This window comes from Lissotriton helveticus, chromosome 11 (genome assembly GCF_964261635.1).
Source record: "Lissotriton helveticus chromosome 11, aLisHel1.1, whole genome shotgun sequence".
NCBI lineage: Eukaryota > Metazoa > Chordata > Amphibia > Caudata > Salamandridae > Lissotriton > Lissotriton helveticus.
Window position 1 is genome coordinate 208,608,257 of NC_136072.1, and position 25,535 is coordinate 208,633,791.

The 25,535-nt window shown below is 47.1% G+C and overlaps 1 protein-coding gene across 1 annotated transcript in view; it reads right to left on the minus strand.

Annotated features, from left to right (window-relative positions):
- Nucleotides 1-25,535, minus strand: part of MINDY4B (MINDY family member 4B) — a 426,393-nt gene that overhangs the window by 99,274 nt on the left and 301,584 nt on the right. Inside the window, exons 5-6 of the mRNA XM_078666102.1 lie at nucleotides 24,546-24,665; nucleotides 9,571-9,665 (exon numbers count right to left, since the gene is read on the minus strand). Of these exons, the coding sequence (XP_078522228.1) occupies nucleotides 9,571-9,665; nucleotides 24,546-24,665 (215 nt within the window). The remainder of the gene's footprint in view (nucleotides 1-9,570; nucleotides 9,666-24,545; nucleotides 24,666-25,535) is intronic.

Here is a 25,535-nt window from a genome sequence, read left to right on the forward strand (position 1 = left end):
ATCATACCTGCAGCAAACTCTTTCTGAACATTAATTAATTCTTCTAGATTTGATTCAGGGTCATCCTCTTCCAATTCCTCACGTAGAAGGAAACACATTTTATCGAACACATATCGTTGTGTCGGTTCATTCCATTGCATAAATGTATCTAATACATCTTGTACATTATATCTTCCAACTTTTGAAACCCATCTAAGAGCAGTGGAATCTAATATTCCTCTTTCTTCAGTACTGGGAAGCTGACTACGTCTCTGCACAGAGTCAGAGGTAGGAGTCTTAATCAGAGTTTTATAGAAGGGAGATAGAATATTAGAGACAGAATCAGTGATTCTCCGACGAACAGAAAGTGGAGTCATAATATTAGCAGAGGCAGTAAATAGAGTAGCAGTTGGAACAGATAGATTAGGAACAGTAGGAGTAGCAGGCAAAATAGCTTGTGAACTAGCAGGTGTGAGCGACACAGGCATAGGCAAAGAAGCCGGCAACCCTGGAAGAGGGGTTGTCGAAGGAACATGAATATTGACCACAGGAGGTGCAGGAACTTGATTCAGGGGAGCGGGAACAGGGACACCAGGTTGTCCAGCAACCGGTAATTGAACATTCGGTATAGGTGGAGCCGTAGCACCCTGTGCATACGGTGGGGGTGATCGTAACAAGTAAGACAACAGGGGATCCTTTTCAGGGTCCTCTACTATCTTAGCCGTACTCGATGGCAAAGCAGGATAGCACTTGTCTATCGCTAAATTACGCTCTCTATTGGCCACCTCCATCGCTTTCTCAGACTCGTTGAGTTGCAGCTGCTTAGCAGACTGTTCTAAAGTCAACTCTTGCTCTTTCTGTTCTTTCTTCAACTTTTTAATTTCTCTCTGTTTAGATTCTTTTCGCCAATAACGGAAAGAATCAAACATTGCCGGCCGGGCTTTCTTCTTGAACAACCTTCTTTCTAGATTATCGAGAACTTCAGGTTCAAAACTACCATGTAGTGGCCAACTAAGGACACCATCTTTCTCTGTATAGTGGATCCATACCTCGTTATAAGAGATAGGGCCCACACCAAACTTGCAATATAGGTCATAAAGGGGAGTTCCAATCGGAGGAACCAAACACGAGTCCTCCAACTGGGAATCACTGTTGCAACTAAAACAAGACAACATACAATTTTTCCGACTTACCATTTTATAATCCGGAACACAAAACAAACAAGACACAAACAGAAAAGATGCGCACTCGAACCAAGAACTTAGGCCTACCAGAACTGACAAATGTATCGATACCTGAACTGAACAGAATGATTATCGTAACCAGAATAACCAGTGATAATCTTACAGAACTGAACTGAACTGAGAACTAAAAGGATTATCCCAACAGGAGCAACCCTCACAAAATACTTAACTGAGGCACTGAAGACGTCACCAAGGAGAAACCCGTCACGTCTCGCCGTACTAAGGACTGCACCTCGGGTCCAAGACAGGGCGACGGTCAAGGCAACGGACCACTGCAGCCGTCTGAACGGGAACCCTCGTGGAAGAGAACGTCGGGCCACTTTTGCGATATGCCGGGATCGATGAAGTGGGGCGCCTCCCTCTGAAATCTTCACACGAAGCTCCTCGAACTCTTCAGGCTTTTGGACCGGTACCGAATGACGTCGCCCCACGTTGGGCGCCAATTGGAGTTCTGGACTTTTTGGTTCCGTCCAGAGGTGTCAGGGACAACACCCGAAGACCCCGGAGTTCAACCTGTCTCGGTGCACAAACAAACAGAAACACGGGCTTCTCGATGGTGGTGTCAAAGACCAAAGGTTTATTACTGCAGGGACACAGAAGTCACAGAAACTGCACACGGGCAGTGTCTAGGAGCCTGTTCAATTTGTACAAAGAGGGTTGTTCCTTATATACTAAATATTCTGCTCGGGGCAAATTCTTTACATGTTACCACAGTTCTAAACATTCGTGTCTTAAACAATAAATATTTGGCGTTGTACAGGAATCGTCAACAGTATCTGATGTCAAAACATTACGAATGAGGGGTTCCCACTATTCCATCATAATCCCATGTCAATTTCTCATTCAAGACCCGGACCGCCTCATCGTAAATTTCGTTACCTCCCCTAATAAAGGCCCAGAAGGAAAGGAGCAGAGCCAGGTGTGGAAGATAAAAAGACAGGATAAGAGATGTTTGTGGGTCGTAAATGGGCACGGTTACCAGCTTCGGCCGCCTAATCATGATCAGGCCAACGAACACAAGAACCAGTATAGCAGGACTGGCCTCAGGCTGGGGAGGCAGTTCTTGTCGAGTCATGCTGTTACAGCGTTGCTGGCCTAAGGTGCACGTGTCCCTTGCAAGGTGAATCGCCGGCTAAAGCCTACGTGTCCTTAAATGAAAAAGAGGTCATTGCGCGTCCATTGACTATGTGAGGGCAAGGAATACAAAATGGCTTCCTTGTTCTAAGATGTATGCCACGGGTAGAACAGAAATGTGTTTGTAACTGGAATGCTCTTGCTCGTAGCATAGCGAAAACACCAGGATATACTAAATGGATCATTTTCGATTCACTGATACCAAAATTATGTATTTACGACAATGTTACAAACACGAGTAAAATCGTCACGGAACCTCACCTCAGTGAATTGAACAGTTGACCAAGCCTGTCTTCCTCCGCTCCTCCTTCCGCTAAATCTTTGGCCTCTCTATTCAAACACGGGTCACTTTGAGTTGTACAAATTGCATAACTAGTGGAGGAGAGGGGGGGAATACATGGGGAAATTATGTAAGACTCCAGGGAGGGGGTTTGAGGGGGTCAGTAGTACTGGCAATGCTGTGGACAGATCTGTTAGTGTGACCGGGGTTACATTTTCCCCCTCTACGGCTGAAGTTGGAGTTGAAGAGTTGGAAAGATTAGAGGAAATGGCCCTGTTCCCCACTCCCCCCTCTGCCAATGAGTCAAATGCAGTTGGTGTCAGTGACATTGGTGTTGGTATAATTGGACCAAGTATACCTGGGGTAACAGTTTGAGATACAGTGATAGGTGCCACTCTCCTCTCTATTCTCCCCTCCAACACGGAGTTTGAAGCTGGAGTAACTACCATGGCTAGAGGAGCCGGGGGGAAGGTTAAGACCACCGCTGCATCTGCTGTAGCTGCTGTAGCTGCTGTAACTACTGTAACTGGAGGGGCAGGGGGAGCAGACGGAACAAGGGTAGGAGGGCCAGGGGAAACTGAAGAAACCAATGTCTCTGGCTCCCCACTCTTAGAAGTGGGAGCTAAGTCCTGCTCTGGGTCACATCCTAATCCCTTTGGGATTGTCTGGTCCCCCCCGCTCTCACAAGGTATACTTTCCAGCACAGAATACCTATTCTCCAGCAGCAGAAGGGAGACAGTAGCTAATACAGGTGTAAGTGGGAAGTTGGGGGTTGTCTTCGTTTGGTCGACTTTAGTTTGATCGGCTACAGCTATCTTAGTTGTCTTTGTTTTTGTGTTGGCCTTGGTGTTATCCTTGGTGCCAGCACCAGTACTAGTGGTTATATTGACAACTTTATCCGCAGGGCCCCCATCTTTAACTGCTTGCTCCATAATCTTGAAAAAGCTTTTGAGCGAGGGCGTACTTCTCTGAGCCTGAAACAGCTTATTGCCCCTGACTGCCCCTATTTTCCTGGGACCCCCTCTCTTCCTCTGCTTAGGAGATATCGGTACTGGACCTCTCTTCTCACTTAAGTCCCCCGACTCCCAAAGCCCCTGTTTCTTAAGTACCTGTTTGGACCTTAACTGATACCTATTTCTAGTCTCTCCCAAAAGTCCAGCAGCTTCACCAGAAGCTACACTCTCTCTCAAGTTCAATGTTACGTTGGGGGTTGCTACTGTACTGGAAGGCAGGAGGACAAAACAGTGCCCACAGTCACAGACACACTTCCAGCTTCAGTATCAGCTTTACCTGACCCCACAGCTTCAGATGATATTGGCTTCAAACCCTCTACCTCCATGCAAGCCCCCCCCAGGGACCTCTTACCGACAGTTGTTTTACCTTTCTCAAAAGCAGAAAGCCCCCGACACAGTGGACCTTTCACACGCTGTATTAATGCTCCTCTTGACCGCTGCCAATGCCCGATGTAAAAGCCACAACTACCACAGCCTCTGCCTCTGCCACTGCCACTGCTCCAAATGCGGGTCTCCTGCAGCCGGACACCTGATTTTACTGATCCCACCGACTGTTCCGACTGTGACGGGCAGCTTGAATGGGGAACGCAGCGTCTTCCTCCCAAAGCTCTCCACTGCTCGTATTCCTGTGTGAGCCGTGTCAGCATCTCCTGAACCGTGTCTACAGGGTCCTAGTGCCCCGGAGCGTCTCCACAGAATCTCACGAAAACCCCGAAGGTGAGAGAAAGAGAAAACCAAAGCACAAGTTTACTCTCCAAGCCTGACACGAAAAAAGGGAAAAGTATTCGTATCCTCACCGTTTAAGGTGTTGATATCCATCTTCTAAACGGGAAAACAACCCTCTGAAACTGCATTGTGCTATCTTGGGCGAGGAGCTCCGCAGCAGCCGTTAGCCTGCCGCCCCCATGTTCCTCCAGCGCTCTGACCAATGATTAACTATTTGATTAGCATGCTCCCACTCCTCCTCACAGATGATTTCCACCGCAAAGTTGATATTATAATCTCAAATTTCCTTTGGCGTGGCAAGAAAGCAAGGATAAGCATTAAAAAACTAAGACTGGAGAAAAATCTAAGAGGGGTAAACCTAGCAGACTTCAAAACTTTCCTGTGAGAAGTTGGCCTGATGTATGATGTTCACTATTCTAGTGAGCACCTTGTATCAGTCCAAACAACCCTTATGGTGAGTGGTTGTAAGTCAACCTCATAGACAAACTATCCTAGGGGTAGCATGGACCTAAGCAGTCTTAGGCTTAACTCAAGATGGCATGTGAAGCCAGCTGTTTTACCATATGCAATCCTTTTAATACCAAATGAAAGGACACCACACAAGTTATATATTATAAAACTATATGTATTTATTACTAGAATAATCCTCTGTACTCTTTATGAGGATAGAGGCACAAGCATTTAAACAAAAGCACAGTTAAACATACAAAAGTTGCACAATTATGGATAGGCCCGGTGACCCCTAAAACCATATACTAAAATAGTGGTATAAGTACCACGTCACGAACAATGGTAAGGCCTAGGGCCTTGTGAATCGCTGGGGCTACACTGGACTAACAGCAGTTAGGACGGGGGAGGCCCATAGGATACGGGTGCAGTGCCTAAAGGAGCACGCGTGTACCATAGAAGTCAATGGTGCGTAAAAATTACAAAGATGCAGATTTGGAAGTCTTCCGACTGGACTAGAACTTAACCACGTTAAACTAGGACACTAGAGGTGTGAACCACTACAGGAGCACAGGAGTACTCTCGTTACCTCACCCACAGGAAGCGGGTGCATAGGTGTCAAAGTGCGTCGGGTTTCGTCGTGGAGTTCTATGGAGCCTGGAGATGAAGATGCTGCAGGCGGCCAGGAGAGAAGAGTCCGGTTGGATCCAAGGGTGGATCTAAGATGTAGAGTACCTGAAAGGAGAGGGGACAGAGTCTGGGTCACTAGCCAGTGACCTGGATGGAACCAGGAAGGAACCAGGCGATGTCGGGCGCAATCAGGTAGTTGTTGTGAAGCTTGCCTCCGCTGCCACGTGGACCCAGGGGCATCGACGATGACCAGGAGTCAGACACGGACTGTCCCACAAAGGCTCTCGCTGTCGGCGGTGTCGGCTTCCGGATTGGAGTCAACAGGCCTTGGCAAATGCAACCCATGCAGGATTTGAAGATTGATTCTTACTCAAACCAGCAAGGTCTAAGAGGTTGCTCCTTTTCAGGGGAGCGAGGGCCAGACTAGAGCAACCAGACCAGCAGTGTAGTTTTGTAGGATCATTGTCACAGAGGCCACTAGCCAACAGGCAAGTGACCAGACTGACGCGCCGAGCAGCAAAATGCAAAAGAGCCCCACGCAGCACTCGGTAAGTGTGGAGGGGGGATCTTCGGTGCAAGAGCTGCTAGGGGCTGGGGCTTCTCAATGTCCAATGCACAGCTTCGAGGGTGCCTCGAGAGCTGCACGGGAAGCACTTTTCAGGCTTTTCAAGATGGCCTGTCCCACGTTTCACGTTGCCTCCACGGGTCTCAGCTTTGCTGTGGCTGTGGATCGGGCTGTTGGAAGTCTGGGAGTCTTGTTCTTGTTGATCTCTGTCGCTCGAGCTCCGGCAAGAGCTGCAACAAAGCAAACCATTGGGCGCTTGATGGTGCCTGCAACCCACGCAGGATTTGAAGATCACTTCTTACTCGGACCAGCAAGGTCTGAGAGGCCGCTCCTTTTCAGGGGAGCGAGGGCCAGTCTGGAGCAACCAGACCAGCAGTGTAGTTTTGTAGGATCATCATCAAAGAGGCCACTAGCCAATGGGAAAGTGACCGGACAGACACATCAAGCAGGAAAATGCAAAAGGGCCCCACGCAGCACTCGGTGAGTGTGGAGGGGTGCAAGAGCTGCTTGCGGCTGGGACTTCCCAAGCCCCAATGCACAGCTTCAAGGGTTCCTCAGGGGCTGCACAGAAAGCACTTTGCAGGCTTTTCAAGATGGCCGGTCCCACGTCTCACGTCACCTCCACGGGTCTCAGCTTTGCTGTGGCTATAGATCGGGCTGTTGGAAGCCAGGGAGTCTGGTTCTTGTCAATCTCTGTTGCTCGAGCTCCGGCGGGAGCTGCAACAAAGCAAACTATTGGGTGCTTGATGGTGCCTGCTTGCACAGGGTGGTCACTCCTTGACCACAAGGGAGATTCTTCAGTCTTCTACATCGAGTAGGATGTCAAAGGGTCCAGAGTTCTGTTTCGAATTTCAGTCAAGATTATCTAAAGTCTATGGACACAGCTCCTACCTTTATTCCAAATCAAGGGGCTGGATTACCTGCTAGGTCCCTCCTATGGGTGGGACCCAGGAAGGGGGTGGTTACACCCCTTTCCCTTTGTCCAGTTTCGTGCCAGAGCTGGGGCTGGAGTGCCCCAACACCGGTTTGAACTGGGCTATGCATGGGACACCTTGTGTGCCCCAGGCAGTGTCTAGTTTCACTCGCCCTGCCTGCCTCAATCCACTAGCTCCTGTCTGGGGTGGTGTAACACCTCCCAGTGACAGGAAACCTTTTGTCCAGGCCTCCCCTGCCAGAGTTTCGGTCAGCAGCAGGAGGCCAGACTTGTGTCTGTGGCAGCAGCATTCATTTTGTGATGCTGAGGCTCTGGTTAGTTTTAACCGCGTTTAAGGAAAGTAACATGTCTTCTCCCTCTAGAAGGGTGGAATGCTACCCCCGTCACCAGGACTGGTGAGGGTGTAGTATTCCAAAGCGTATGACACCTTACACGACATGTTTTGATAAAGCCAATCCAAAGATAGCATCTAACCGCGAGGATTATAATGCACTTAAGAGTATATGGTATGGCAATACCCTGGAACAGCTATAAGGACATGGTTCCGAAAGCTGCAGACAGGCTCAGCTCATGCTAGAGGACCATCTCACATAAAACCAAGCACTCTGCCTCCAGGATTGTTAAGGCCTGCCATAGGAGTAACTTATAGGTGTACATGTGTCCAGATATAGGTTTAGACATAGGTATACTATATCTAAGCAAGGGGTGATTACACAACCTTGCCCCAGCTGAGTGATCAGCCAGTTGTGTCAGTTTGGATGGCCAGCCAGGGGTGGCAAAAGATATGCTGCAGCCCCTGGTAGGCCTTGGATGCACCTATGCCCTGGGTACCTATAGTACACTGTACAGGGGCTGATAAGGTGATCCAATCCCAATTGGTAATGTACCTAAAGTACATGGTTGTGAATTTAGAGAGAGAACAGCAGGCTGTGGGTCCGATTAGCAGGCCCACAGCCACATTAAGTCGAAAACCAGTGAAGCAAAAAGCAAAAAATGGGATGACCATAGGAAAGCAGACCCTACTCTCCTACATTTCCAGTTAGCGTTTCTAGCAAAACAAGGCTCTTACTGGATAGCTCCGCCTGATGGCTACACACCGGCATGGTTGCAGGTGGAGAAAGCCATCCTAAACAACCTAAGCCCTCTTGCTCTACTAACAGCAAACAGATACCCCTATACCTCAAAGCCATTTGTTAAAAACACTAAAATCGTCCTACTAAAGGTAGATAAACAGCTAGAAAACAGCATTATAGGGTCGAAAAATGAATCACTCTGGGCCAATAGCAAGATTCTATACAAAGGAAAAAACTTAACCTTTGAATAATGGATTGAGAAAGGGATATGCTATCCCCTCCAATTAGAAAACGAAACCTACCCCATCACCTTGCCGCCCTCAAGGACAAACACAAACCAAATGTTATCTAATTTTATAACTTCCTAAAAATCAGATTGGCTTTGTCCAAAACCAAATTTTTAATCTCACAACTGTCAATCTTCCAGCTCATTTCTAAAATAAATAAATTAGGACACCAGGTCTCACACCTCTACAAACTCCTCCGCTCTAAATCCTCCAAGCTTAATGACAAGACAGTTGCCTACTGGAATAATCAAAGTAAAGCCACTTTCAATGGCCAAGAGTGGGCCACACTATGGACATCGGCTTCACGTAATAAGATTTCCCCAGTGCTTTCACAAACAAAGTTTTGGCTGGTTCACAAGGCTTTCTGGACCCCTGCACGATTACACTCATTAGGCCTCAGGGAGGAGGTAGTATGCTGGAACTGCAATAAAGAAAAAACGTATCTAGCACAACTTATCCTGTATTGCCCAGCTCTTAAAACATTCAGGGGTGAAATCTTTAGGTTTTTAAATAAAATGTTTGACTGCACTCTAACAAAAGAATTCTCCACTATCACCACGGGATTTATGAGCACTGAGGTGAGGTCAATAGATGACAGGGACATACTGGACTTACTACTAACTGCAGCAATGAAAATGGTCCTCACAAACTGGAAAGACACTTCTAAGACATCGTACAAAGGATGGTTCAACTGGATAATGCATCTTAGAGGAGCAGACAACATGACACTACAGAATTCACCCTGGAAACCGCCCTCCAGAAGGATGTGGAGGTCCCTGGACACGTTCGTAGACTCTTTTGAGCCCCCTTGAAAACGTGGGTGGCCGGGGAGACATATCCTGGCACCCCAAGTGAAGCTCCTCCCTCTCAAGAATGTAATCGGGCCCTAATGGTCCCATCCAATGTCAGACGTAATGTATAAGCAATGTAAATTTCAGGTGCTTGTCCTCTATCTCTTCTTTCACTCCTTGCTTTCATGCTCCTTTCTATTTTCCTTCCCTTCTTGACTGTTAAGACAGGGAGGGAATACATGTAATTAAATAGGCTAAAAGCGAGTGGACGAATTGATGCAAACCCTGTAACAGAATTGCTACTGTGTTTCTTGTATAAAAAATCTAATAAAACATGTTGAAATAAAAAGAAAATATATTTAACTAAAAAAGGCTCTATTATTGAACGTCAGAAAGCATCTTACATCGTTTATGAAAATGCAGCATTCATCACTCTGCAACTCCTTTCAAGAGGGTTATTAGCTTACCTATGAAGATGACCGTGTAGCTCATTGTTTTTGACAAACAGCAAGTACTTGATGATGTTTGCCTGAACCGCCATCTGAATTGCTCTGGAACCTCCCTAGAACAACACAGATGGAAACGTAGTTAGTATAGAGTAGGATTCCTTCAATAATAGAGAGGCTATTTCACAAAAGATAATTTTGCCCTTAACGCCTTAACAGCGGCCGTGATTTTGCAGAAGTGCGGCACTTCCGCAAAACGGTCGGGGCCGCGTCGGCCATTGGAGGATGGCAGCACTGGGGAGGTAGTGCTGCCGTTGGCCAATGGCCGACGGTAGCACGGAATGGGTTCAAAGTTCCTACTCTTACAACAGATGAGTAATATGGACATTTTCACAAAAGGTAAAAGAAGCGCAAATTACATGAAGTGTTGATGTGAAAAGCTCATGCATAGCTTAAAATTAAATTAGGAGAATAATGAACATACAAAGGGAAGTTCTTTTAAGAAAATAATGAAACAATCCACATTTTTCTCATCAGTTTCTTTGACCATGTGTATATTCGTTTCTCAACATGCAGGAGTCCCTGTGGCAAAAATGATGTTTTTGTGACTCAAATATGTCCACGCGCATTTAAGACAGACATATTTTACCCATGGATTGGAAAGGAATGAATTTGAATTAGTAAATGTAAGAAATTTAGTAAGAGGAGTAGGACTAACATTATGAATAAATCACTCAAAATAGCCTTTCAAGTCACTAGACCAAATATGTGAACGTAATTTATATTTTGAAAGTTGGCATAGCTCAGTTCCACAATTCAGAGAACTAATTAGCAATTCACAAATTAAAATTCCAACTCACATTTTTCACTGCAAGTCACAAGATACACATTGCGTGAATTTGAAAGTCGTGATGGAAAGGCGATGGCAAAAGGCCATTCCATCACAGTGGCAGTCTGTACTATTAGCAGAGGGGGTGGGTGGTCGAGGCACAAACGTACACGTAAACTCTCACTTACACTCATGTATTCACACATGCACACACCAACACACACACATCATTTTACAACACTCACTCCCATATATTCATGCACGCATGCACCAAATATTTAAAATAAAGTCATAACTGCGCGGCTGTGCCTCGGAGATCCCACGAGAGGTGGGAAGGGTGCCTTTCCTCACTGGCTGACCTTGGGCAAGACAGCGGGCCCAAGCCTTACTCATTGGCTGATGTTAGACCAGCCAATGAGGGAATGCAGCAGTCCCTCACTCGTCACAGAGTGGGGTGGGGTCAGTGAGACGTCTGACTCCACCCCATTCTGTGACGAGGTGTCAGTGATTGACACTCAGCCATGGGCACTGTAGGCCTTAGAACTGAATTGCCAAAGTTTGAGGCAATCAGTGACAGTCTCCCTCATCATGAGTGGTGGGCCTCGAGGTGCTTTGTCAGGCTGAAGATGGCATTCCCACAGTAAAGAAGGAGCTGGAGCTGTGACTTCTTTATCCCGGCAAAGTTCAGCTCAGGTAGCCTGGAGCCTAAACATTTAGCGCATGTCTAGCTCCTGGCTGCCTAACCATAAAATAAAGAGTCTTCTGTTGTTGTGGAGCGAGTTGGGCTCATCGGTCCCAATGTGACTTCCCTGGCTCCCCCAACCAGTTCAGGTAAGCAGGCTCGTAAGGGGTGCAAAGGTTGGCCTGGAATTGGCACTAAACTCTTCCTCCTGTCCAGCAGGTGTGGTTACCTGGTAGACCCTGCCAGTAGTATATGCTTGTCTCAAAGATTATGCCAAGCAAGTGTATGTACACATGGCCAATATAGTGAAACTGCAAATTACTCTTAATTTCAAGTATATTTCTATTGATTGTTGAACCTGTTATTTGGATAATTGTGTTAATTCTAGAGCTAAATATGTGCTGACAAGCGCTGAGCTCCCGGAAACGTGCATTTATCAGACCAATTTGATTTATGAGAAAATCATGAGGGCCTCCAGCCAAAAGAGCAACATCTCCATTCCTTTTACTCTTCCTACACAGAGAGATATTTCACTTATGGCATTTCCAGCAGTTACTGATTTGGATCTACCCTCCCTCATGAGTCACATAAAATCGGGGTCTCCTGATGATTTTCTGCCCGCTAAAATAGCTGCCTCCCTGAGTACTTTGCTTGGACCTCATATCCAATCAGTAATAAACCATTCTCTCAGGGAAGGACATGTGCCCACGGAGTGGAAAAAAAGCGGTGGTGAACCCTATCCGAAAGAACGCGGCACTTCCATGGACGGACCTTTCAAACCTCCGACCCATCTCCCTCCTGCCTTACCTTAGCAAAATGACCGAGAGACATGTGAACACCCATTTGTCCAAGTACATCGAGGCAGCGGAGGGTCTAGACATTTCTCAATCTGGGTTTAGGCCCAATCACAGCACCGAATCTGCCCTCCTCTCAGTGACCAATAACATCAGGATGTCACTGGATAGAGGGGGCTCTATGATTCTGGTGCTGTTAGATTTATCCGCTGCCTTCGACACGGTGTCACATGAGATACTTCTCGGTCGTTTGAGGGAGGTGGGTATAGGAGGCGTGGCTCTGTCCTGGTTGGAGAGCTTTCTTTCGGGCCGCTTACAAGGAGTCAGATTGGGCTCCCATCATTCCATCTCAAGGGAGCTCACCAAGGGAGTGCCACAGGGCTCATGCCTAAGCCCTACACTTTTTAATGTGTATGTGGCCCCCTTGGCAGACATCGTAAGAGTGCATGGGTTCACCCCATTGTCGTATGCTGACGACACTCAGCTTTTGTTCCCCTTTCGGACCCTCTCGCCCGCAATACAAAAATCTTTTGCGGACGGAATGAGGGCAATATCGGACTGGATGGCTTTAAACTGCCTCCAGTGCAATGTAGGCAAGACGGAGGTCATGCTGTTCGGTGAGGCCACACTCCTGTGGTCTACAGATTAGTGGCCCACGGATTTGGGACCAGTACCAAGTCCCAAACAGACCATAAAAAATCTCGGTGTGCGGCTTGATAAGGCACTTTTGTTCAAAGAACACATAAATCAAGTAGCAGGATCCTGCTTCCGTGTCATTGGACTGCTACGACGTGTCTTCCCATTCGATATCTATAGGAAAACGCTTGTCCAGACATTGGTAATTAGTAGGATAGACTACTGCAATGGCCTGTTCATCTCGGCCAACGAGGACCAACTACAAAGACTACAAGTAGTCCAGAACACTGCAGCGAGACTCGTTCTCAATGCTCAGCCAAGGACAGCTTCACGCCCTCTCCTGGACAAACTTCATTGGCTGCCGGATAGGCAGCGTGTAAAATTTAAAATCTGCTGCACAATACACAAATGTCTGTTTGGCACTGGACCTAAATACCTGAAAGAAAATTTAACCCCTATAGTCCTGGACGCACTCTGCGCTCTAGCAGTCAGCAACTGCTCTCAGGTTCCAAGGATTAAAAAAGCTAGACAGGGAGGTCGTGCCCGTTCCTACAAAGGCCCCACTCTATGGAACTCACTCCCCTCCACCTTGAAACAAAACACTAACTTTCAGTCTTTTAAAAAAACCTTAAAAACCTATCTATTTCGGCCTGTTAAGATATTATCACACTGACTCCTTCATAGTTCCATGATCATGACTAGGTTTTCTTTGAAAAGCATAAGCGCGGAGATACCCCTTCGGGGGTCGAGTCCTGCGCTATACAAGAATATAAATAAATAAATAAATAAAAGACCAATCCAGGCTTACCTTCCCATTTTAGTGACTCTAGATAACCGTGGCCCAATCATATGTCCCTTTGATGGTGACAATACAATCAGATGTCCACCCTATCAACCTTTGATGGTACTTTCTGGGACTACCATGGTGACCACAGGTAACAGGAATCAGGGTTTCATTCCGGAGTTGGAGCCTGAGAAATGGCTACCACATCCAAGGAGGGAAGGTAGTGTGCAAATTACCCACCACCTACTTGGGAAGGTATTGACAAAAATTGCAAGTCTGGCGATGGCGTGGAGGAACCTGGCTCTTCTCTTCTTGATGTCTTCCACCAGGGTAGGGGGGCCTGGGAACTAGAATATGGTTCAGTGTTTCTACCTAAGCTGGGGACTCATGATGTACAGGGATTGAGCCCTGGCTCCCATTTACTTCATGGGTTGCTGACGGCTGATGTGCAGGTGGAGCGACCCTCCCTAGTATCAAGGTACCTGCTGGCCCTGTCCCGTTTAGCTAGGCTTAGGTTTGAAGACTCATGCAGATCTGTCCAGGAGGGACAACATGGAACTGCCTGCCTCTGCTGCAATGGGAGAAGATAGTGCAGTGGCGGGATGGAGCCCCTGGGCCAAGCACTCTTTAAATAATTTAGGATGACTTCCAGAGAGGAAGCCTGATGGGATGCAGGGATGTCTCACCACACCTGCGGATGATGGGTGGCACTGCAAACAGTGAAATATGCATTGACTCTTGGTGGTGGATCACTTTGCTTGCATGGCAAAAAATAATGCAGCAAGTTGCAAGAATTGGTGTGAATTGCATGGTGCCTGCCCCAAACCCTGGTGTCCCTCCACTACCGACTGTTGGGAAGGATGATGTGCTGGCCCATGAGAGGCACCTTCTACCATGTGCTGTGCAGATGGTGGGCCTCCACTTTCTGCTCTGTGCCACCAGGTCAGACTCTTCAGAGGTCAGTAGGACGACCAGATGGTCTGATGGGGCACCAGTGGATTTGCTGAGAGGTGTCTCTAGAAAGAAACTTCCTGAGTGCTGGTCTCAGCGTGCATGGCCATCTGGTGGTTATTGGCTACCACAGACCTGGATATTGTGGCCACCTGGTCACTCTAGGCCATCTGGTCACTGGCTGGTTGACCAGATGACCAGAAGGCCAGCTAGCCCACCAGTTGACTGGAGGGTTGGCATGGTCGACTAACCCTGATTTGTAACTCTGTAAGTAATGTTAAAAATATTTGTAGAGCGCACTTACACCAAGCGGTTTCATCTCTCCCAGGTCTGTAAGCCCTTTGGGGGCTTAATAGTTGAGGGAAAAAGTCTTACAGGGCAGGCCATGTGGAGAGGGAGTTGGCTGTGTGCTTAACTCCGCTTATCCCCCTAGGCCCGGGCTCCAGAAAGATGTAAGACACTTACCTGAGGCACTCTGAACGAATGGATTGGGCTGACAATCCCAACCGAGGGAAGGGTGGCTGGAGATCAGGGAGGGCTCTTTTGCCCCTCTGCGGTGTGGAGTGGGCATGGGAACTCTGTGATGGCCAAACTACCAGGCAGAGCCACCCGGACTTACCTGGGTAGTGTGTTGTTGGAGGAGGAATGAGTCTGGGGTTCCTGCAGAATTAATCTTAGCCACTGGTGATCATTCACGCTGCATTCCAGGTCGTATTTTTGCATCCACTTTACCACTTAGTACCGATACCTATCATATGTATATCCCTTTGCACTTATTGGTCATATTGCAACAAACAACAAGGTGATGGAAGGAATGCTTCAATTAATCTTAGCCACTAGCAATCGCTATGACAGGTTTGGTCAGATGTTGGTTCCTTGCTCTTTGTGCCATAGTACTCAAACTGAATTCTACCGATAAGACCCAAATATGCAGAAATCAGTCTGGATAGCTTGTGTTCCCGCTCATTTGGGACCTGGCCAGGCAATTCGGGCTTGACTGGTACTCTTGGACCAGAACCGCAGCTGGTTTTCGTACAGCTCTTTCCTGCCTGTGGAAGAATGGGGGCAAAACAACTATGGACTAGATTGAGGCCCAGATTGGTTATCAATGGTGGAAATTATTTTAAACAATCCACTCACCATTTTTACTTTGGTAGATAAAATGAAGGCACGGCATTGGCTCTTCTGTACCAGCCACTAAATTCTCTTCTTCATGGCTGAAAGCCACCTTTCCTGGCCTTAAGAACGGCCTTCAGCTCTTTAAAATCAAAGGAAAGCATTTTTCACTCAATCCTTCCTTTGGTGACAGAAATACACCGTTCACAGTTTTTGCTTCTTTTAACAGGTTCTAGCTGCATTCTTATTTTAAGGGAGGCAACCTAATGTATTAGGCAATTAAGAAACCAAGCAGTGATTGGTAACCAAGCAGTGATTGGTAACCAAGCAGTGATGGGAAGTAATCGCTAAACCTATGGCATTAGAATTTCCACATTACCCCACCTACATTTTTCAGCAAGGCGCATGCTGGAATGAACATCAGAATATCCTCTCATGGAGTTCATCGTTCATGAGAATAAACTGAAATATTTCTTCAATTTTCACCTGTTGAACACATGTTCCAGGATTACAGACACAAGTGAAAAACACTAAAAGACTAGACCGCTTACTGCAATATTTTTCTTTCATTGAAATTCTGCCCAACAATTTGCAAACCAATTTTATTCTTAACGAGTTTAACCAAATGTTTACCTTCTCTGCTTCCAGTGCAAAGGATAAATCTGAATAGGGTTCGCAGAATTTAAAATAAGATTTCTTCCATTCGTAGGTAAAAATATGTAGTGCATTTCCAAAGAGTGTTTTTCGCAGCTCCTAATAAAAGAAACATGAATTATATGTTAAATCACACCCATTACTCAAGGCACTATTAATCAAAACATTCATACTTTGCTCGTGAGATCACAAGATCATGAATCAGAATTGTATAGTCAAGTGAGTGAATGAATGAGTGAATAACAACACATGTATAGCACAGTTATCACACTTAAGGCACTTCCCTGGATCCACACTGAGGGACAGTCCACTTTTGGACAAGTGTGGCTGAAGCTGGATATGGAAGGAGGTCACAGACTGGCACTGCCATAGGTGGGTAAAGTGCAGGGGCCCGATGCTGTACCTTCGAACCAGTCTTGAGACAAAGCCTGTCTGATGTCTGTGTGTTTCTATTTGCAGATTTCTCCATGAGACATATTGTGCGAAATAATTTTGAAAGTAGTCTTCATAAAACCGACAGAAAAAGTTAACTTAGACAAACAATCTTAAATTGAACTCTGCTTTTTACTGGTATCCAACAAAAAGATTTCCTAGCCAAAGCATGTGATCATGATGCTTCAAGCCACACACCAGGGTCAAAATTGTACATCTGGCACACGGTCTCAGGTTGCACCACAGTGCTCCCTGTGATGATGTACACGTTCTAGTAGTTGGGAAGGGAGGAGTCTAGGGGTTGGAGGAAGAGGAGGAGCAGTGGCAGGAAAGGGGAGATAGAGTAGGGACAGGGACTGGAACAGACGTGTTGAATAAAGCTCAGTTATTAGAAGCACATAGCACGAGTCTGTCATCATTTATGTCAGGATATGACACTCCCTTCACAGTATGTGCTGGGCGCAAGTCGGTACCTCGCAACTACAGTAATCGCCCTGTACACAGTGCAAGCACGAAGTTGCACCTGCACTGTCAACAGAGCATCTGTGAAAAGTGGACCGGATGATGGAAGCTTCCGAACTGCAATCTCACTTTTATGGTTTAAATCTTTTTATTGATTTTAGTGAATGAAAAACAAAAGCTACCACCTACATCAACTGGCCGGTGGGGAACAGTAAAGAATATTCAACTCAGGTAGAGAAGAAAAAGATAGAAAGCAGGAAAAGGGACAGGGTTGATTGGTGTGTCGGTAGGCTGTCACAGTGATAAGTGTTGCAACCGCAGTGGGGTGTTCAGTTATTCGTGGGTTTAGTCTTCCATGGAGTGAGAAGCTTTGGTGATATGGAGTACTCAGAGGTATCTTGGGCATGTAAGCTCTGTGAATTCCATAGATAAACATTGTATTGTGGTGTCCCAGGTCTTGTCAAATTTGGAGAGTGTGCATGAGAGGCTCGCCGTGATTTTTTCCATACCCAGGTCTCACACACCTTATGAAGCCAATCTCTTTGGGCCGGGACTGTCTTCTGTCCTCCATCTGGACAACAACACCTGCCTGGCTGCCCCCAGGGTCAGAGTGATCGCTCTACCTCAGCAAGATTTGAGAGGATATGTGAGGGCATTGGGGAGTCCTAGCAATGTGTAGCTGGGGAACATGGGTATGTCAGTGAGGTAGATATTGTCTATGTCCCGCAGGACCGAGTCCCAGAACGTTTGTATTTTCAGGCAGTGCCAGAGGAAATGTGTGAGGGTGCCAGGCATTCCGCATCGGCACCAGCAGAGACCATCCCCTCCCGGTTTCCACTACGCAACCCTAGAGGGGTTATAGTACCAATAATGCGCTATCTTTAGGAACATTTATTTACCAGCAGTACTGCATGAGGAGGCCCTGGCTCTGTGGATGATATCGTGCCACTCTTTAGGGGAGAGTTTGTGTTCAAGTTCGGAATCCCACTTGTGCTGTGTGGGGGATTTAATGCTCTGTCTAGGTGTAATCAAAAAGGTATATATGTCCAATAACAGACGTTTGTCAGAGGTCCGAGTTATGTACCATCGCTCGAACTTCGTGAGGCACCGGCGAGCGTGGAGGTACACTTGGGCTTGGGTCACCCAATGGTGCAGGGCTAGATATTGCCAATATGCATCCTTAGGGACTGCAAAGCCTGTAATAAGGTGTGGGAAGTCCATTACTCCCTTTTCATCGAAGAGGCTTCCAATTCGTTTGCAGTTGGCCTCTTTCCATTTAAGGCAGCTGTTCCCCATTCTCGCCGGAGGGCAGTCCGGGTTGCCTATGAAGGGAGTCAGTGGTGACATAGAAGTCGAAAGGCCGCAGGGCTCCTGTAACTGATCCCACACTGTGAGGGTGGCTCTTAGAACCGGAGAGACATAAACCCCGACCAAACGGTGTCGCTTAGGGAGCCAAGGCACCTTCCGGATATGCATACCCTCAATCTAGTTGGCCATAAAGCACCAGTGTTTTTCTAACTTGCTTTATACCACTCAATCATATATCTCAATTGTGCCATCTAGAAATATCTCCATCCTCCTGCCTCAAATATGACTGGTGCCGCAACATACGCACTCTCTTCATACCCCATATAAAACCCCAGATTAGATGCTGCTATTGAGCCACTAGTCGAGGCAGGGCCCGAATCGGGAGTGTCTGCATCACATAAAGAATGTGCAGCAGCAGTATCATTTTAATGGCTGCTATTCTTCTCAGCCATGACATTGTGTGCCTCTACCAGTTCAAGAGTTCCACCCGGGTCTCAGCCAGAAGTGTTGTATAGTTCACCTGTCTTGTCTTGTCTAACGTGGAGAATATCTTCAGCCCAAGATATGGGAGTCCCTCGGGGGAATAGTGTCGCTATCTGCTGTAGTTCAGCCTTAGGAATGGTTACGGTAAGGGCTTATGTCTTTTGAATGTTGCCCCTAAAGCCCGATACCTGACTGAAAGTCTCAACTTCTCCCAAAAAGGGAGGCAGGGAGGTTAATGGCCGCATGAGGTAAAGCACTACATCGTCCGCGTAGAGCGAAACTTCATGCTCTCTGTCGCCCATCTTGATCCCGGAAATATTGGGGTTAAGGCGGATTCTTTCAGCGAACAGCTCCATGTATAGAGCGAAGAGTAGGGGCGACAGAGGGCATCCTAGCCGGGTCCCCCTCTCGAACCGAAAAGGCTGCAACGCAACCCCATTCACCCTAATACGTGCCTCCGAGTTCTTATCTATGCAATCTACCCATCTCAAAAATCTGTCTCTGGTTCCAAAATGATAGAGTACTTGTTTAAGGTATGGCCAGTGGACTCGGTTGAACGCTTTTTCAGCATCAACTGAGTGGAGCACCGCGGGCTGTTGGGTGCGTTGGATCTTATCTAAGAGATGACACAACAGTCGTGTCCCATCGCTACAGTTACGCTCCGGAATGAACCCTGATTAATCCGGGTCCACAAGTCCCTGCATAAAGGGAGCCAGTCTGGGTGTGAGTATGCTTGTAAAAGTTTGTAGATCAACGTTTAATAATGAAACAGGATGGTAAGATGCACAGTCCATTGAGTCCTTACCCGGCTTGGGAGTCACAACCACCTCCGCCATCGCCATTGATGGGGTCATAGTGCCAGTGTCACTAATTGAGCTCAAACCACGGGCTAGTACCAGAGCCAAGTCGGGAGCAAAGTTTTGTAGAAATCAGTCGAGAAGCTGTCTTCCCCGGGAGACTTCCTGGAGGGGTGCCCCTGGATGGCACATGGGACCTTGTCATGGTTAATATCCGCATCCAGCTTGTTTGCGTCAAGGTCCGGGAGTGTGGTGACCAGGGCATCGCGCACATAGTCCTCAGCCAATGTGGGGTCCAGATGGTCAGCGGACTACAAGACGGTATAAAAGGACTCAAAGGTAGCAGCAATGCCGCAGTCTGATCGGAGGGTCGTGCCTTGGGGGTTTCTAATCCCTGTAATGCGACGCGTATGTGTCTGATGCACAAAACATCTCAGCCAGGAGTTTCCTGTTTTTTTTACCCCCATGTAATACCGCTTGCTTGGTGCACAAGAGAGGATACTCCGCACGGTCACAGTCCAGGGCTCAAAGCTGCTGTCGTGTCGCATTAAGTTGTTGTCTAACTTGGACCGCACCATTGTGGTGATGAACTCCCTACAGTTCGTTGATCTGCGATTTCAAGTGCTACCGTTTATCCCTTCTGTCCTTATTCAAGCCAGCGGTGATCCTACACAGAGAGATATTTCACTTATGGCATTTCCAGCAGTTACTGATTTGGATCTACCCTCCCTCATGAGTCACATAAAATCGGGGTCTCCTGATGATTTTCTGCCCGCTAAAATAGCTGCCTCCCTGAGTACTTTGCTTGGACCTCATATCCAATCAGTAATAAACCATTCTCTCAGGGAAGGACATGTGCCCACGGAGTGGAAAAAAAGCGGTGGTGAACCCTATCCGAAAGAACGCGGCACTTCCATGGACGGACCTTTCAAACCTCCGACCCATCTCCCTCCTGCCTTACCTTAGCAAAATGACCGAGAGACATGTGAACACCCATTTGTCCAAGTACATCGAGGCAGCGGAGGGTCTAGACATTTCTCAATCTGGGTTTAGGCCCAATCACAGCACCGAATCTGCCCTCCTCTCAGTGACCAATAACATCAGGATGTCACTGGATAGAGGGGGCTCTATGATTCTGGTGCTGTTAGATTTATCCGCTGCCTTCGACACGGTGTCACATGAGATACTTCTCGGTCGTTTGAGGGAGGTGGGTATAGGAGGCGTGGCTCTGTCCTGGTTGGAGAGCTTTCTTTCGGGCCGCTTACAAGGAGTCAGATTGGGCTCCCATCATTCCATCTCAAGGGAGCTCACCAAGGGAGTGCCACAGGGCTCATGCCTAAGCCCTACACTTTTTAATGTGTATGTGGCCCCCTTGGCAGACATCGTAAGAGTGCATGGGTTCACCCCATTGTCGTATGCTGACGACACTCAGCTTTTGTTCCCCTTTCGGACCCTCTCGCCCGCAATACAAAAATCTTTTGCGGACGGAATGAGGGCAATATCGGACTGGATGGCTTTAAACTGCCTCCAGTGCAATGTAGGCAAGACGGAGGTCATGCTGTTCGGTGAGGCCACACTCCTGTGGTCTACAGATTAGTGGCCCACGGATTTGGGACCAGTACCAAGTCCCAAACAGACCATAAAAAATCTCGGTGTGCGGCTTGATAAGGCACTTTTGTTCAAAGAACACATAAATCAAGTAGCAGGATCCTGCTTCCGTGTCATTGGACTGCTACGACGTGTCTTCCCATTCGATATCTATAGGAAAACGCTTGTCCAGACATTGGTAATTAGTAGGATAGACTACTGCAATGGCCTGTTCATCTCGGCCAACGAGGACCAACTACAAAGACTACAAGTAGTCCAGAACACTGCAGCGAGACTCGTTCTCAATGCTCAGCCAAGGACAGCTTCACGCCCTCTCCTGGACAAACTTCATTGGCTGCCGGATAGGCAGCGTGTAAAATTTAAAATCTGCTGCACAATACACAAATGTCTGTTTGGCACTGGACCTAAATACCTGAAAGAAAATTTAACCCCTATAGTCCTGGACGCACTCTGCGCTCTAGCAGTCAGCAACTGCTCTCAGGTTCCAAGGATTAAAAAAGCTAGACAGGGAGGTCGTGCCCGTTCCTACAAAGGCCCCACTCTATGGAACTCACTCCCCTCCACCTTGAAACAAAACACTAACTTTCAGTCTTTTAAAAAAACCTTAAAAACCTATCTATTTCGGCCTGTTAAGATATTATCACACTGACTCCTTCATAGTTCCATGATCATGACTAGGTTTTCTTTGAAAAGCATAAGCGCGGAGATACCCCTTCGGGGGTCGAGTCCTGCGCTATACAAGAATATAAATAAATAAATAAATAAAAGACCAATCCAGGCTTACCTTCCCATTTTAGTGACTCTAGATAACCGTGGCCCAATCATATGTCCCTTTGATGGTGACAATACAATCAGATGTCCACCCTATCAACCTTTGATGGTACTTTCTGGGACTACCATGGTGACCACAGGTAACAGGAATCAGGGTTTCATTCCGGAGTTGGAGCCTGAGAAATGGCTACCACATCCAAGGAGGGAAGGTAGTGTGCAAATTACCCACCACCTACTTGGGAAGGTATTGACAAAAATTGCAAGTCTGGCGATGGCGTGGAGGAACCTGGCTCTTCTCTTCTTGATGTCTTCCACCAGGGTAGGGGGGCCTGGGAACTAGAATATGGTTCAGTGTTTCTACCTAAGCTGGGGACTCATGATGTACAGGGATTGAGCCCTGGCTCCCATTTACTTCATGGGTTGCTGACGGCTGATGTGCAGGTGGAGCGACCCTCCCTAGTATCAAGGTACCTGCTGGCCCTGTCCCGTTTAGCTAGGCTTAGGTTTGAAGACTCATGCAGATCTGTCCAGGAGGGACAACATGGAACTGCCTGCCTCTGCTGCAATGGGAGAAGATAGTGCAGTGGCGGGATGGAGCCCCTGGGCCAAGCACTCTTTAAATAATTTAGGATGACTTCCAGAGAGGAAGCCTGATGGGATGCAGGGATGTCTCACCACACCTGCGGATGATGGGTGGCACTGCAAACAGTGAAATATGCATTGACTCTTGGTGGTGGATCACTTTGCTTGCATGGCAAAAAATAATGCAGCAAGTTGCAAGAATTGGTGTGAATTGCATGGTGCCTGCCCCAAACCCTGGTGTCCCTCCACTACCGACTGTTGGGAAGGATGATGTGCTGGCCCATGAGAGGCACCTTCTACCATGTGCTGTGCAGATGGTGGGCCTCCACTTTCTGCTCTGTGCCACCAGGTCAGACTCTTCAGAGGTCAGTAGGACGACCAGATGGTCTGATGGGGCACCAGTGGATTTGCTGAGAGGTGTCTCTAGAAAGAAACTTCCTGAGTGCTGGTCTCAGCGTGCATGGCCATCTGGTGGTTATTGGCTACCACAGACCTGGATATTGTGGCCACCTGGTCACTCTAGGCCATCTGGTCACTGGCTGGTTGACCAGATGACCAGAAGGCCAGCTAGCCCACCAGTTGACTGGAGGGTTGGCATGGTCGACTAACCCTGATTTGTAACTCTGTAAGTAATGTTAAAAATATTTGTAGAGCGCACTTACACCAAGCGGTTTCATCTCTCCCAGGTCTGTAAGCCCTTTGGGGGCTTAATAGTTGAGGGAAAAAGTCTTACAGGGCAGGCCATGTGGAGAGGGAGTTGGCTGTGTGCTTAACTCCGCTTATCCCCCTAGGCCCGGGCTCCAGAAAGATGTAAGACACTTACCTGAGGCACTCTGAACGAATGGATTGGGCTGACAATCCCAACCGAGGGAAGGGTGGCTGGAGATCAGGGAGGGCTCTTTTGCCCCTCTGCGGTGTGGAGTGGGCATGGGAACTCTGTGATGGCCAAACTACCAGGCAGAGCCACCCGGACTTACCTGGGTAGTGTGTTGTTGGAGGAGGAATGAGTCTGGGGTTCCTGCAGAATTAATCTTAGCCACTGGTGATCATTCACGCTGCATTCCAGGTCGTATTTTTGCATCCACTTTACCACTTAGTACCGATACCTATCATATGTATATCCCTTTGCACTTATTGGTCATATTGCAACAAACAACAAGGTGATGGAAGGAATGCTTCAATTAATCTTAGCCACTAGCAATCGCTATGACAGGTTTGGTCAGATGTTGGTTCCTTGCTCTTTGTGCCATAGTACTCAAACTGAATTCTACCGATAAGACCCAAATATGCAGAAATCAGTCTGGATAGCTTGTGTTCCCGCTCATTTGGGACCTGGCCAGGCAATTCGGGCTTGACTGGTACTCTTGGACCAGAACCGCAGCTGGTTTTCGTACAGCTCTTTCCTGCCTGTGGAAGAATGGGGGCAAAACAACTATGGACTAGATTGAGGCCCAGATTGGTTATCAATGGTGGAAATTATTTTAAACAATCCACTCACCATTTTTACTTTGGTAGATAAAATGAAGGCACGGCATTGGCTCTTCTGTACCAGCCACTAAATTCTCTTCTTCATGGCTGAAAGCCACCTTTCCTGGCCTTAAGAACGGCCTTCAGCTCTTTAAAATCAAAGGAAAGCATTTTTCACTCAATCCTTCCTTTGGTGACAGAAATACACCGTTCACAGTTTTTGCTTCTTTTAACAGGTTCTAGCTGCATTCTTATTTTAAGGGAGGCAACCTAATGTATTAGGCAATTAAGAAACCAAGCAGTGATTGGTAACCAAGCAGTGATTGGTAACCAAGCAGTGATGGGAAGTAATCGCTAAACCTATGGCATTAGAATTTCCACATTACCCCACCTACATTTTTCAGCAAGGCGCATGCTGGAATGAACATCAGAATATCCTCTCATGGAGTTCATCGTTCATGAGAATAAACTGAAATATTTCTTCAATTTTCACCTGTTGAACACATGTTCCAGGATTACAGACACAAGTGAAAAACACTAAAAGACTAGACCGCTTACTGCAATATTTTTCTTTCATTGAAATTCTGCCCAACAATTTGCAAACCAATTTTATTCTTAACGAGTTTAACCAAATGTTTACCTTCTCTGCTTCCAGTGCAAAGGATAAATCTGAATAGGGTTCGCAGAATTTAAAATAAGATTTCTTCCATTCGTAGGTAAAAATATGTAGTGCATTTCCAAAGAGTGTTTTTCGCAGCTCCTAATAAAAGAAACATGAATTATATGTTAAATCACACCCATTACTCAAGGCACTATTAATCAAAACATTCATACTTTGCTCGTGAGATCACAAGATCATGAATCAGAATTGTATAGTCAAGTGAGTGAATGAATGAGTGAATAACAACACATGTATAGCACAGTTATCACACTTAAGGCACTTCCCTGGATCCACACTGAGGGACAGTCCACTTTTGGACAAGTGTGGCTGAAGCTGGATATGGAAGGAGGTCACAGACTGGCACTGCCATAGGTGGGTAAAGTGCAGGGGCCCGATGCTGTACCTTCGAACCAGTCTTGAGACAAAGCCTGTCTGATGTCTGTGTGTTTCTATTTGCAGATTTCTCCATGAGACATATTGTGCGAAATAATTTTGAAAGTAGTCTTCATAAAACCGACAGAAAAAGTTAACTTAGACAAACAATCTTAAATTGAACTCTGCTTTTTACTGGTATCCAACAAAAAGATTTCCTAGCCAAAGCATGTGATCATGATGCTTCAAGCCACACACCAGGGTCAAAATTGTACATCTGGCACACGGTCTCAGGTTGCACCACAGTGCTCCCTGTGATGATGTACACGTTCTAGTAGTTGGGAAGGGAGGAGTCTAGGGGTTGGAGGAAGAGGAGGAGCAGTGGCAGGAAAGGGGAGATAGAGTAGGGACAGGGACTGGAACAGACGTGTTGAATAAAGCTCAGTTATTAGAAGCACATAGCACGAGTCTGTCATCATTTATGTCAGGATATGACACTCCCTTCACAGTATGTGCTGGGCGCAAGTCGGTACCTCGCAACTACAGTAATCGCCCTGTACACAGTGCAAGCACGAAGTTGCACCTGCACTGTCAACA